Source organism: Lampetra fluviatilis, chromosome 12, assembly GCF_964198595.1.
Source record: "Lampetra fluviatilis chromosome 12, kcLamFluv1.1, whole genome shotgun sequence".
Classification (NCBI taxonomy): domain Eukaryota; kingdom Metazoa; phylum Chordata; class Hyperoartia; order Petromyzontiformes; family Petromyzontidae; genus Lampetra; species Lampetra fluviatilis.
The window spans coordinates 4,476,950-4,489,893 of NC_136286.1; the positions used below are offsets into that span (position 1 = coordinate 4,476,950).

At 46.8% G+C, this 12,944-nt stretch overlaps 1 protein-coding gene across 3 annotated transcripts in view; it reads left to right on the forward strand.

The window, feature by feature from the left end:
• The window catches only part of LOC144935070 (uncharacterized), a 37,584-nt gene extending 24,747 nt beyond the window's left edge, over window positions 1-12,837 (forward strand). The window contains exons 23-45 of one of the 3 annotated variants that reach the window (XM_078861413.1): window positions 572-607; window positions 823-894; window positions 1,147-1,173; window positions 1,289-1,342; window positions 1,455-1,490; window positions 2,166-2,246; window positions 2,469-2,504; window positions 2,632-2,724; window positions 3,618-3,704; window positions 4,441-4,500; window positions 5,027-5,077; window positions 5,400-5,504; window positions 6,826-6,894; window positions 7,496-7,540; window positions 7,707-7,748; window positions 8,159-8,299; window positions 8,467-8,526; window positions 9,492-9,569; window positions 10,568-10,654; window positions 10,852-10,950; window positions 11,087-11,122; window positions 11,452-11,496; window positions 11,994-12,837. In XM_078861413.1, coding sequence (XP_078717539.1) covers window positions 572-607; window positions 823-894; window positions 1,147-1,173; window positions 1,289-1,342; window positions 1,455-1,490; window positions 2,166-2,246; window positions 2,469-2,504; window positions 2,632-2,724; window positions 3,618-3,704; window positions 4,441-4,500; window positions 5,027-5,077; window positions 5,400-5,504; window positions 6,826-6,894; window positions 7,496-7,540; window positions 7,707-7,748; window positions 8,159-8,299; window positions 8,467-8,526; window positions 9,492-9,569; window positions 10,568-10,654; window positions 10,852-10,950; window positions 11,087-11,122; window positions 11,452-11,496; window positions 11,994-12,034 — 1,481 coding nt within the window. In that variant the 3' untranslated portion in view covers window positions 12,035-12,837. Of the gene's footprint in view, window positions 1-571; window positions 608-822; window positions 895-1,146; window positions 1,174-1,288; window positions 1,343-1,454; window positions 1,491-2,165; window positions 2,247-2,468; window positions 2,505-2,631; window positions 2,725-3,617; window positions 3,705-4,440; window positions 4,501-5,026; window positions 5,078-5,399; window positions 5,505-6,542; window positions 6,591-6,825; window positions 6,896-7,495; window positions 7,541-7,706; window positions 7,749-8,158; window positions 8,300-8,466; window positions 8,527-9,491; window positions 9,570-10,567; window positions 10,655-10,851; window positions 10,951-11,086; window positions 11,123-11,451; window positions 11,497-11,993 lie in introns of those variants that run through there. The other 2 variants (XM_078861414.1, XM_078861417.1) reach the window with 2 other exon arrangements.
• Window positions 12,838-12,944: the final 107 nt, after the last annotated feature.

The window sequence follows — 12,944 nt, forward strand, 5'->3', positions numbered from 1 at the left end:
CAAAGGTTACCCCATATCGTGCAAAAACATGTAAACAATGACCAACACGGACACAGACACGACCAATTATCCTCGGGCACATACCAGAGGTCCTTAAGCAAACAAGGCAGCATTGTAATAAGGACCAGGTTAGATCATGTAATTCGTTGTTGTAAACAAGCAATGTAATTTTAATACGTAGGCTTTTTATGTAAGCAATGTCATCTTTGCCTTCCTATTTTGCCCATGTGCTGGTGTAATAACACGCAGCCATTTCTGAATCCAATGCTGGCTAAATGCTTCCCAGCAATGGTTTCGTCACGGGGGTTGCTTAACCCCACTTCACCAAGGTGGTAATTGCGGGTTAGCGAACGGGGGTGCATTTAAACCTGGTTCTGAAATGACTTGTCACGAATATTATTCATGACGCTGAATAGAAATTCGCATCACTGGGTTCACCGTGGAAATATTTTAAGTTTGTTTTTTAAAACGTTTCCATAAGAATAGACTCTATAATGATTACACTTTTTAGCTTTTCTTTTAAAAAATTGCTAACATTATGAATGTGCTTGTATTGACTGCGTTTGTGTAGGTGACGGTGGTGCTGAGGGGCGGCCAGGATCCAGAGGTATGACGCCGTTGGTGCCTCGCCATCTGTGGAAATCAGGATGATGGCCTGTCTCTCAGAGCAAAATATTTTAGATGTCACATTCGTCCCTAATTCGCCAAGTTAGAGCTTGCCCAAATGCACGATACTGCGGTCATGAGTGTGTGTATATAATTTCAACTTGCAGTCGAAACTCTATCTCAAAGGCAATCATGACATGTGTGCCTATTATGTAGGCGAGCCAGGGCTTGTTGGACTTCCTGGGCCGAGGGGACCTCAAGGAAACCAGGGAGATCAAGGCGCTCAAGGTAAGGAGTTCCGACAACCCGTGCTCGTTGCCCTGTTTGAGATATTGGATCTTGTACGACAACGCTACATACTGTAGTTTTACTCTCGCTCGTGACTTGTAACATGTAACGTGCCTTCGTAAAGCATTAATTTCATTCGATATATTGGAGGCCAAAGAGGGAATCTTTGAAACAAACGTGTCTGAAACAGCCATGATTTCATCAATTTCCACAACTGGCAGTTCTAAATCGTTACCCTATGTTTCTCTTCAGGCCCACAAGGACCACCCGGGCAAGCAGGTACTGTTTTGACATTGAAAATAAATCCTTTTAATTTGTTACATTATTATTATTATCATACACACTTTCATGGTGGCTCATTACCTCCATTCCTTTCCACTCAATACCTTTGCAGGTACTCCTGGAGAGCCAGGGAAACCAGGAATCCCTGGAGAAGCAGGCTCTAAAGGTGAACACAACACAAACCAGCAGCTAATAAACAAAACGTCAATGCCGATGCCCGGCAGGAGGAGAATTATATATATTTTTAACTTCCATCTCATTTGTGCTCTGTGTCACAGGAGAAACTGGCAATCCTGGAAAGATTTTGAATTTCGGTACGTAGTTTTCACAATTTATAACTGACAGTTTTTTTGTTATACCATGAAATGTGTTGTTATCTCTGTAGTCGGCTAATGTTATTGCACAGTGTTTCAAGTTACGGCTGCATTAGCACGTGCAGCCCTTTTGTCATTCCACTGCTGGATGAGGGGCCTCCTTATGCCATGCGGATTGTGGGTGGTTACTTAACCTTTCTTCACTGTGCTTATCAGTGCATGTTGAAGGTGGGGAGCATACACACTAGAGCATAGAAGTACAGTTTAACAGTAAATTTTATTGCACTGCCCTCTGCTGCCAGCAATGTTATTCCGCAGCAGCCTGCAGCAACAAACTGTTGTGTCAATGGTGGTCACACATCCAAACAACTGTCCAGGCTCCAACCTACCAAGCTCCCAAGCTCTGGCACGGCCGGGCACAATCCTGGGTGGTTTTTAAAACCGGCAGAGCTCGAGATTTAATGGGTTTTGAAAACCATGAGAGTAAAACAAAGCCACCGTGATTCTGCATTCATTCATCAATCCATTCATCCATTCATTCGTCGATTAATTAATTAGTTCGTCAATTCGTTCATGCATTCATCACTTCATTCACTAATTCCTTCAACAATTCATTAAATAATTCATTTATTCATTCATCCGTGGTGATGGCTGACATAACCCTTTTTTGTGCAGACGGCTCGCAGAGCTTTGCTGTCCCCGGCCCCCCTGGTGCCCCTGGCCCCCCTGGCCAACCCGGAGTTCAGGGAGTACCAGGTGCCGTCGTCGTTATGCCTTCATATGTTTCTATATCCGCTGTTGATATTGCGTATATATTGTTAAAATCTTGTCACTTACACGCACCTGAATATGGCGTTCAGTTTTACGTCTGGGTGCCTGTCTTTCCAATGAACGTGTTTGTTGGAACAAGTGCTGTCGATCCGATGAGAGGTGAATGAGTTTCGTATTTCAGTGTTTCTCTTTTCCTTTCCCCCACAGGCATTTTGGGACCTTCAGGAAGTGCAGGCATCCCAGGTAGGAAGGAACTTCCGCAATCAACCTCGCTGGATTTGCAAAGTACACACACTCGTACGCTCCTATGCAGTCGACCCCAAATAGCTTCGCTCTCTGCTTTGACCTGACTTGAACTGCATCCCTGCAGGAGAGAAGGGAGAGAGAGGAGACCGAGGACCCAAGGGAGACCAGGGAGAGCCAGGGGACAGGGGCCCGCCTGGACGAGCCAGAGCGACCGATGGTGAAGATTGAAGTCGCCCTCGCATGCCTACGACTTGCACTGCGCAGTCGGCATACTGTCCGACGTCCGTAACCGGCTTTGTGGGATCAGAAACTCAAGGCAGCTACATAGGCGGCAATGTGGCTAAGAGTTGATGTGGTGGCCTAGCCCTTTCTCGAAACCTTCTGATCACCTTGCAAGAGGGTGCATAGGGTCATTACTATCGGAGCACGTGGTCCGACTCGATCACTGAACCCGTTGGGTGTGTTGGTTCATCACGTGCTCTGCTCGCGGAAACGTTGCGCCCTCTTGCTTTTGGACATGAGTTCTAAAACGTTTCTTACTGTCCATCATGATTATGATTTAATCCAGAAATTTGTCGTGAAAATGACAGTGAAACTCCACAAATCCGCACTCCTCTTATCTGCGAATGCCTAAAATTTGTGGCGCCCCCACGGTTCGCGAGAATTCCTCTATTCTGCGGGGGGCATAATTCCTAAAATTTGTGGTTTTACACGGACGAGAGGAGTTGGTCGGCTAAAAACTCCTCCCGTTCGTGATAAAATAGCAAACTTTAGCGATATTGTTCGTTTGGGGTGGGGGCAAAGATGAGTATATACACATGTGTATGCAGTATAATATACAGCATATACATCGACTGTATTTATACAAATATATACACATCTAAATATATAACTCCGAAAATCTGCCACGTTTTCATAGATTGGAGGAGTGGTGCCTCTTAAACGTCCTCTCCTTCACGGTGGAGAGGAGTTTTTTTTTTATCGGTGATCAGAGGAGTTTCACTTCTTTCACTCGTTCAAACTTAAAGGCATATATAACGTTACAGCCACGCACAGAAACATTTTCACCCGCTTATGTGCAGCCAATGAAGATGTTCCTCGATCCCACAGAGGTGCAAGGCATCCCGGGACCCCCGGGACTTCCCGGACCCCCCGGGCCTCCTGGGCCTAAAGGCAGAGATGGGTTATCGGGCTCAGGTGACACCTGTCGTGCACTGCATTCAAAACATTTGACCGCTCTCCTCCCGTGCACTGCGAGTCATCTTGTTTGGTCGCCGCGAGGCGTTGCTCCACCCTTGGCGTGGTGCACGCATTGCACGGATGATGCAGTTGCAGCCGCTGTTTGCAGGAGGGATGTGACGGTGGGAAAGTCCTCCGCCGTGTGACATTCTCGCTGTGCAAACCGGTCTCTGACACACACACACATGGGGGGGGGGGCGATGCGCTGCTCAAGTTCATCGTGGGAGTATTCGTCTAGTGCCGTCATGCCGACGACACTGTCGGTGTAACATTGGTGGGGGGCGGAGGGGTTGGGGACACGCGGAGAGAAAAATTATGATTGCGCTCATGATTGACGCTTCGAATCGTGCGCGTGAGAATAATTTAGTTTCGATTCGTGTGTATGGTTTTACCATCGTAGAGCGTGGTCCGGATGTCTTGTGATCCCCAATTAATTGACCATTAACTTTTTTTTCTATTGTATATTAATTTCTGTTTTACATAAACCTTACTTAAAAATATGAAGTTTTAGACAATTAAATGGGGGTAACAAGACATCTGGACCACCCTGTACACCGTACAGATTCATACCACACGAGTGTATGATCTGTAACCACCAACCAGTTAATTGTTCTGCATAGGGAATGAGTCGTTACTTCCATAATTCTTTCAGCCACTTCGGAGGAACGTTGTGTGACGCTTCGCTGTGTTGCAGGATCAGATGTTCAGGGGCCACGCGGATCACCAGGGCCTCCGGGCCCCCCAGGTCCTCCAGGTGACACTTGATTTTGTTGCGCTGCTTCGCAATAAAATAAAATCACTCTTGAAATCATTCTCGCGTAGGCCTAAGATACCAAACAGCACAACACTTTGTGCAGTTAACTCTCCATTATCCTGCGGGCAGATTGTCTGGGGGTGAGGATGAACCCGCGCTTATATCATAAGAAACATTTACGCGCGGTCGCTTCTATTATCAGCTGCTCGTCGCTTTGTCGAGGGGTCATTGTTTGCGAACATTCCCACGGGGGACGGCGTACACTCGGGCGAGTAAACCGATCACTTTTAAGAAGCGATAAACACAGACGACGCATCCTACATCTTCACCCCCGTTGCACGTAGGTGAACAATGCTTGTTTTTTTTGCATTATCTGTGTTTTGTTAAATCTGGACTATCCCGGGCTATCCTGGGTAAAATGCAAACTGCATGGGGACCAACCTTGTCTTTTGGTCCCGGTTACCCTGGTGAATGAAGGGTTGACCGCGTTCATAAAAACCCGACATGTACCTTCTATCATCTTCAGGTGCGGGCTCAATTGGCCCTCCCGGATTGACAGGACCACCTGGACCGAAGGGTAAGCTTGAACCACTCTCATGCTGACTCATCAGCGAATTTTAACATTTAAAGAAAAAACTCACGCAATTTGGGTTACGCGAGATCAGCCTCGTCAGCATGCATTTGTTTACCGATTAATTCCCTTAGCTAAAGACGCACGGAGTCCAATCGCGCACGCGAGACTGCTCGATAGGACAATCCAGAGCAGAGATGGAGCTATGAATAGAGCTCGTGTTGATTGTGATATGGGAAGGCCTTCAACAGTGGACTGCTCGTGGCTGATGATGATGATGATAATAATCGCGAGTTAATTACAACAAGAGTGTTCTCCTGCCCGTTAGGCGACTATGTCACTGGACCACCAGGACCTATGGGGCCTCCAGGAAATGACGGGAAACCTGGGGAGCAGGGGCTGCCCGGTCTCCCAGGTTCAGTCGGCAATCCTGGTCAGTCCCGCATCTCCCACAGCAGCGCCGGGCGTCACTATCGTTCCTACGAGTTTGTTCGTGGCAACACTAGAATATCAACAAAATATGAAAATCATAAAATACCTTCTTGCTCACACTCACAACGATTCCTAAAGGCACTGTGACTAAACTGCTGTCATGCCGTGGACCTCTAACCTCCGATGAGCACAGTTGGCTACGTACGGTGCGAAAGAAGTTCAACATACACACATACACACATACAAACTGGGCATGCACTTTCAAAATTGTGCCCGCATTTTGCATGTTTGTCGACGTATGAAGCAAAGCACCACGGTGAAGGTGTAACACACAGTCCGGTCCATCATGAGGGCTTTGTCGCAATTCGTAGCTGCGTCGGTGTTAGAAGGTGGCGTTACGTTTTTGGGCGAGCGACACCGAGTTCAATTAAAGTTGTTGGTGTTAGCATTCCTGGTTTGCCACGGGGTCACCCCTGCCTACCTTTGTGAAATATTTACTACAGGGTTCGGCCTGCCCAGTCCTCTTCGGTCTCAGGACCAGATGCTGTTTGAGATTCCCAGCATCAATAGTCACTTTGGCATCGAGTTACCTAGGTATGACATTTACAAGCCTTTGGAATGCCTTCAGCTGAAATCATTGACGAGCATTTGAGACATTCAAAGTTCATTTGAAAGATGATTTTTTTTTTACAATACAGGAGCTCTTGCCGCGATGTAAGCGAAGCTAACCTAAAGAATTCCCCCCCCCCGCCATAAATGGCTACAAAAACTATAACAACAATGACGGCATGGTCGTAACAGCCATTCTGCTCAAGCAGCCTACAGATTTTTTTTATTGATGAACCAACCGCTCACTAATTCACTGCAGTAACTCGCTCACTTGCAATCGATCATCTTCCTTTTATTCTTCTAACACGACTACTACGACTACAGTGGCTACTGTTCCCGTGAACTTCAATCGTTGATTCCTCCACCTATGTTGAGGACTCGGTCTTCTTCTTCTTCTTTGTATGGCTGACGTGGGGACCCCGTGCATCAGACTGACTGATTCATCTCCTCGCCACTGTGCTCTGCCAGAGCACTGCAGGTCCCAACACTTCTCTTTCCGCTTCTACCCTCCTGCTGCTTGACGCATTTACACTCTCAGCCATTGTCTCTTTTAGTCGTGCCGTCTGTTGCTGGCTGCTTGGAATTTTTGAACCTCTAGCCCTGTGCTAGGCAACTTTGACAGAATAAAAAAAGGATTTTGTCGCGCATTCCCTTGGCGTGCTCGCTGTCGCTGGGGGTCGTGTAAAGTGCGAGTCGTGCGATTGTGTGCACAGGTAACGTGGGTCAAGGGCAACCAGGAGAGCCCGGTCCACCCGGAAACCCAGGCTTTGCTGGACCACCAGGTGGGCAGGTTGGCACGGAGACATCACCGCCGCGATTCGCCACGTGGCCTGACCTGATGAGGACACGAGTCGGCACCGTCTTGCACCAACTGTGGCGGCTGCAGCAGAAAGACTGCCGCTCGTGCAATTTACTCTTTGCAGCCACAGTCACACGCGAAAGTCGCGATGCCGTTGTCAGTATCATCTTCGGTCACGTGGAACAAAAAACAAACTGGGTAGACATAGAGACTCTGCTAGCCGGCTTGGAACAGTTTGGCAACCTTGTAGCCCAATTCTCTCTTATTTCAGACGCTATGCAACGCAGGGACTAGTGAGTACGTGTGTAGATGAGTCCCACGTGGAATTGAATCCTATCCTCAGGTCATAATGATTCAGCAAACCGTGAAGGGGATAGATCGTTACATGCCTCTTCTTCGTGACGGTCCACACAACGCTGATATGCTTGTATAAACAGAATATGTTAATCTCTCCGTTGTCCGGCTGAAACTAATTCACGACACAATAAGTCCACAGTTTGCAAAAATTATGTGGGAGTGGGGGGGGAGTGGGGGGGAGTGTAGGAAATTAAACCACAAGCCTAAATTGTCTCTTAATTCTTCAGGACTGGATGGGCCATTGGGTCCACCTGGGCAAAAAGGAGATATTGGTGAGCGAATCGTTTTGTATTTGCATTGCACTTATCCCATATACGTCCAGCAGTCACAGCACCTCGGCTGACGAGCCATCGGAGCATTCTGAGATGCTCTACATCACCGCAATTGATGAAGAATTGCCGTTGCTCACAACTGTTGCTGGGTTTTTTATGATTTCAGGCGACACTGGATATCCAGGCCAGCCAGGAGAACCAAGCCGAGGTGAGAACATCACCTTTTGCTTCCTGAACACTCAATATTTTAATACTCACCACGTTCTTGACATTATAAGGTGCTCCAGAAAGTAAAATGCACCATACACTTTGCGGTAATTTTGTGCTTTATAATTGAGAGAACACTGTACGATGGAGAGCCGTCTTCTGGTGATGGTCTTCTTTCCTCTGTGCGGTGATGTATTTATATTGAGAACCATATTGTTACAAAAAATATTCTGATAAACTAGATGAAAGCACGTCTTCTGGAAGGCAATGTATTCTCCAGGTTATAAGACACGCCCCCAACATTTGCTTTAAATTACAGGGGGAAAGAGTGCTTCTTATAATCTGGAGAATACAGTGCACGCAGTAATTTTCATTCTCTTTTCTGGTTTTCTCTTTTATTCAACCCCACAGAGCCAGGCCCACCTGGGTCTCCTGGTCAGCCAGGCTACCCAGGAGATCCCGGCCCACCCGGGGAATACGGCGCTACTGGCCAACCTGGCGAACCCGGCCCTATGGGCCCACCTGGGAGCCCTGGAACACCGGGCGAGAAAGGCAAGGCTCCCGCCACTCAAAGATCTACCATCCCGCCATAATTCCACAAGATTCTGCAGATCGCCGGCACCTATGGGAGTTTTTTTTTTAATTATCCTTTTTGAAAGTGTGTCTTTATGACCTTCGAAGGCGAGCTCACACATTTTTTTGTCGATTTCATCTTCCAGGCGAAGGCGGAGATCCCGGCGTGCCCGGAGCTCCAGGAATCCCAGGGCGGCCTGGTGCTCGTGAGTCAGCGACTGCTGTTTTGCCTGTGTGTCAAATGCACGCGGTGGAAAATTGTAACGATTAAAAATTTGGCATAGCTCTGGGATTTGTTTTCGAGGTTTGACCGCATCATGTTCGGCGTGATGGCCCAACGTTTTGTTCCACGTGCTGTGGGAGCTTCTTCGGGAATTGAATGGAATTCCCAATGTAAGAGCTATACAACAACGAAAGCCTGCAGAGTAGAATTAAAAGCTCAGATCAAAGATTCCTCTCCCTCTTACACTTCCCTTTTGGCAGTTGCGGCTGACGATGAGACGGGCAAACTTCTTCCACTCGTTCCTCACTCTCGTCATGGCGATCGCTCCTTGTCGGCCTATCTTTTTCTCTTTTAAGTCCTCCTACTTTCTGCCACCAATCCCACTTTTGAGTGCACAACCTCTACATCTTATGTATGTTGAACTTCTATCACATTGTACATAGCCGACCGTGCTAATCCGAAGTGTGAGGGAAGGACAACAAACTATACACAAAAAGCAGTTTTAGAGAAACGAGATGGAGTTCATCCCTAATAATACGATCACCGTCAATTTTGGACAATAACAGACTCTTCATAACACACATGATTCTGTAAACGGGCGATTAAATTCGAGTACGACCTGGAGGTGCGGTGGCCCAGCTCGGGCTCAACTGGTTGATCTCCACGGAAACCGGTGTGCGGTTATAGACGCTCTTTGATTGTGGATGAAGACCGAATGCTTCGTATGCAAGTATGGGGGGAATGGAGTTATAGACGGATGGAACGAGACTGCAGAGATGCATCAGTCGGTTGGTTGGTCGTGGCCCCTTATCTAGAGTCGATGAGTGGGTTGAGTGAGGGATGCGGTGTAAACGAAGCGGTGATTTTCGGAGGGAGAGTTACATCCGATATTCGGGCATGTATTTCTTTGCAGTGTGCCGATGTCGCGAAACGTTTTGTCTCGCGCAGAGAATGGACCAGGGCGTGGTGGTGGTGTTGTGGGAATTCCTGGGCCACCAGGACCTCCTGGCGCACCGGGACCAGCAGGTATGTGTGTGTGTGTCAACACACGCACTCTCCACTCAGTATGCGTACGCCTGATCTCGAGTCGTTAAGACTATCAACCCGCGCAAGAACAAAGCAGATTATAAATTCGATTTCATTGCATGTTACCTGTCACGTGGAGCCGCCGTGGTGTAATGGTTGGCACGCCGGTTCAATTCCATACTTTGGCGTGGCAGTTGAAGCAATGAAAGTTTTTTTTTTTAAATCAACCCCTCACCTCTTCCCCACTCCGCCTCTGTCCAGCCTGCAATGTAAATTGGTTCACCACAGTTAATCGATGGGCAGGTCACGTGTGGTGGGGTAAAGTGTGGGTATGGCCACCTCTTCCAACACGTTTTGTCGACGTGGAAGACCAAGCAATTGCAGGGCTACCCCTTTACCTTCATTACCTGTCACACTACCTGCTATGCCATGGATAATCAACGTCTATTCACAAATAAACTGGAACAAACTGAAAAGTGCACAAAGATGCGTGAAGAGATGTATGCTTGGAATTATGTTGCGCAATACAATTAGGAACATTGATTAGCCAGATATATTTTTGATTGGTAAGCAAAGTGGGTTTGGGCAGGACACGTCATAGCGAGAAGGGGTGATGGCCTACGATCGGCACGAACGACAGTGCGACAGCCAAAGATAGGAAACACTCCGGAGAAGTTGCCCCGCTGCAGATACGGAGCGATGAAATCCGCTCGTGTGTGGGTGCTGCGTGGATTGAAACGACGCAGGACTCACGAGAGACTGTGACGGCCAAGGGTGAAGCCTTTATCCAGCAGTGGATTGACCATGGCTGATGATCATGATGACCAAGTGTTGTAACAACACTTGGTTTCATATTCTTTGGGTTTTTCGGTAAAGTCCTGATGACGAACGCTCGTGTTGCGATCGAAACGTCCTAGTTTTTTGTTATTTTCTTTGAACCTATCTACGTGACTTTACCGAAAGACCCAAAGAATATGAATTTGGTTATATTTCTTCAGGAGGGCCTCCAGGACCACTGGGTGCTCCAGGGCTCCCTGGCCTTGCAGGGTCTCCAGGTGTACCTGGTTCCACCCTCCCTATCGGAGGTGGGTGAAATAGAAAACGGGGGAGGGGGGTGGGGTATCAACATTTGCAAAGCATCAATCTCATCGAAAGTATTTATCTGTATATGCTTAGGTTGACACTTCATAATACTTCATTAAAATATGTGCACAGCCAAAGTTGTATATTAAAACATTCTAACGATCCCCCACCCCCCGCCCGCCCCCCAACAAAAATCCAGCCTTTGCGAGGTTTGTGGGGCCACCTGGGCCTCCTGGGCCACCTGGACAACCTGGCGAGGGCTCAGAAGACGGCGGTTTTGGCATGAAGGGACAGAAAGGTACGGCGGCCCGGCTTCTCGTGTCCATCCATGCGCCGCCGCCACTTCCAGAGTGGAATGTGAAGTTTTAAATGTTTACAGTGCCCTTTAAGGTTTTCTGAGAGTGTGTGACTAAGATGGCCTCTTGTCCATGCAGGGGAGCCGGGCATTCCAGGTGCAGCAGGAGTTCCCGGTACGTGAACCAGCAACGCTTATGTGCACTTAGAGCACTCTCACTGGTCAATAAGTGAATCTCTGGCCTTACCGTTGGATGTTTTAACCGACAATGGGCTCGCCGAAGTTCTCATGAAATGAAATTAATGTGTTGTGCATACCACGTAAAGTAAAGTTTTTGTCTCTTTCCCTATTGGGATATCGAGATCGACGTTCATCGCAGCATGTTAATACAAGTGAAATTTGGACCAATTTTGCCCCGTTTTGAGGCAAAACAAATCTTTTTTGGTTGAAAAAATGTATTTGGGACGTAAGGTTTTTTTTCAAAGCCTTCAATTTCTTGTCTAGGGGCAACTGGTCAAGAGGGACCTGCAGGACCCAAAGGAGACAGAGGTGATTATTTATTGAGATGACTTGCACATCCTTGAAAGAAAATATTCATCAACAGCAGTGCGAGTTGAACTTTGGGATCTTGCAAACCCTCCTTTTCACCCGAATTAATCTGTGTTATCCACAATGGAGGTTTTGTGGGTTTTATCGCGTAAATGTCGTTAAACACGCCACCACCTGACACAGCCAATCAGTAAAGTGTGTCACGTAAACATAACATGCCTAATCGTTACGAGATCAGCACACCGGTGTGTTGGAAAGTAAACCCACATTTACAATTTGAGTACAACTTTTCGCTGGTCAGTACAACCAGCTTCATCAGGCGATAGCCAGAATTGTTTACGTAACAAACCTTACTGTCTGGCCGTCGGGTGGTGGCAGGTTTAACGATACATTTCATATTTACGCGATCTAACCCAAAAAAACTTTATGGATGTTGGTCGTGAAAGTTTGTGTTAAACATTTGTTGTTTACCATTTGCTTACTTTTTTTCTGTACAGGTGACTCTCCATACAGACGGAAGAGAAGCATCGCGCTATAACACAATTTACTAACATAATTCAAGACGTGTACATACATCGTAGTTAAGGGACTTTTTTCTTCCTTTTGTACATGCATGCCTGTAAACATGTGTATGCCCCAAGTCAAATAAGGAGGGTGTATTGTTATGTATTAATGCTTACATTGCAATTACATATATAAAATGTTTTAACCAATTAGAATAGCATTTTGTTGAAACCAATCCAATGTAATTGTCATATTACTCCAGCCTTAAAAAACATACAAATGAGCCCCAGCCACTCTTAACATGTGCATATTTTATTCCAATTCCCTCTTCCCAACACTATAAGTAAAAAAATTGTGGCCTTCCGTTTCCCACCTCTGGTTTACTACGAACATAACCTTGCCATTGACAGTGTGATAAACTTATACTAGGTACATTAAAGTAAGACTTTAAAAGCAATCACGACAAAATAATTTAATAATTCGGTGGAATATTACTAAACCCTCCAGTTGTATCCGCTTGTGGCGATAACCGTGTATTGTGGTACAATAGTTAGCGCGCTGCCCTCTATGAACCCGGGGATGTTAGATTCCTAGCCACACCTAACACGTGACACCAAAAGTCCTGCCCTTGCCTTTACAAACCCACCCTGACCAGCTTGAAGTGTGGTTAAACAAAAAAAACACCCATTGACCAACACGGCTTGGAGGAGGCCATCATCCATTGGTGGATGTAGAGGGGCTGTATTTTATTCATTATAACTGCTTCCAATGAGATCAGCATCCAGCAAGGAGTCAGGACAATGAGGTTGGGAGTTTGAGGGCAACATCACTGATGAAACATGGAGTTGGATTGAAACGCTTGTAATTGTACTGCTAATTATTACCTATTTTAATTCAGAGAAACTAGGCTAGCTTTTTGTTATAGTAAACACACAAAAGAGGTA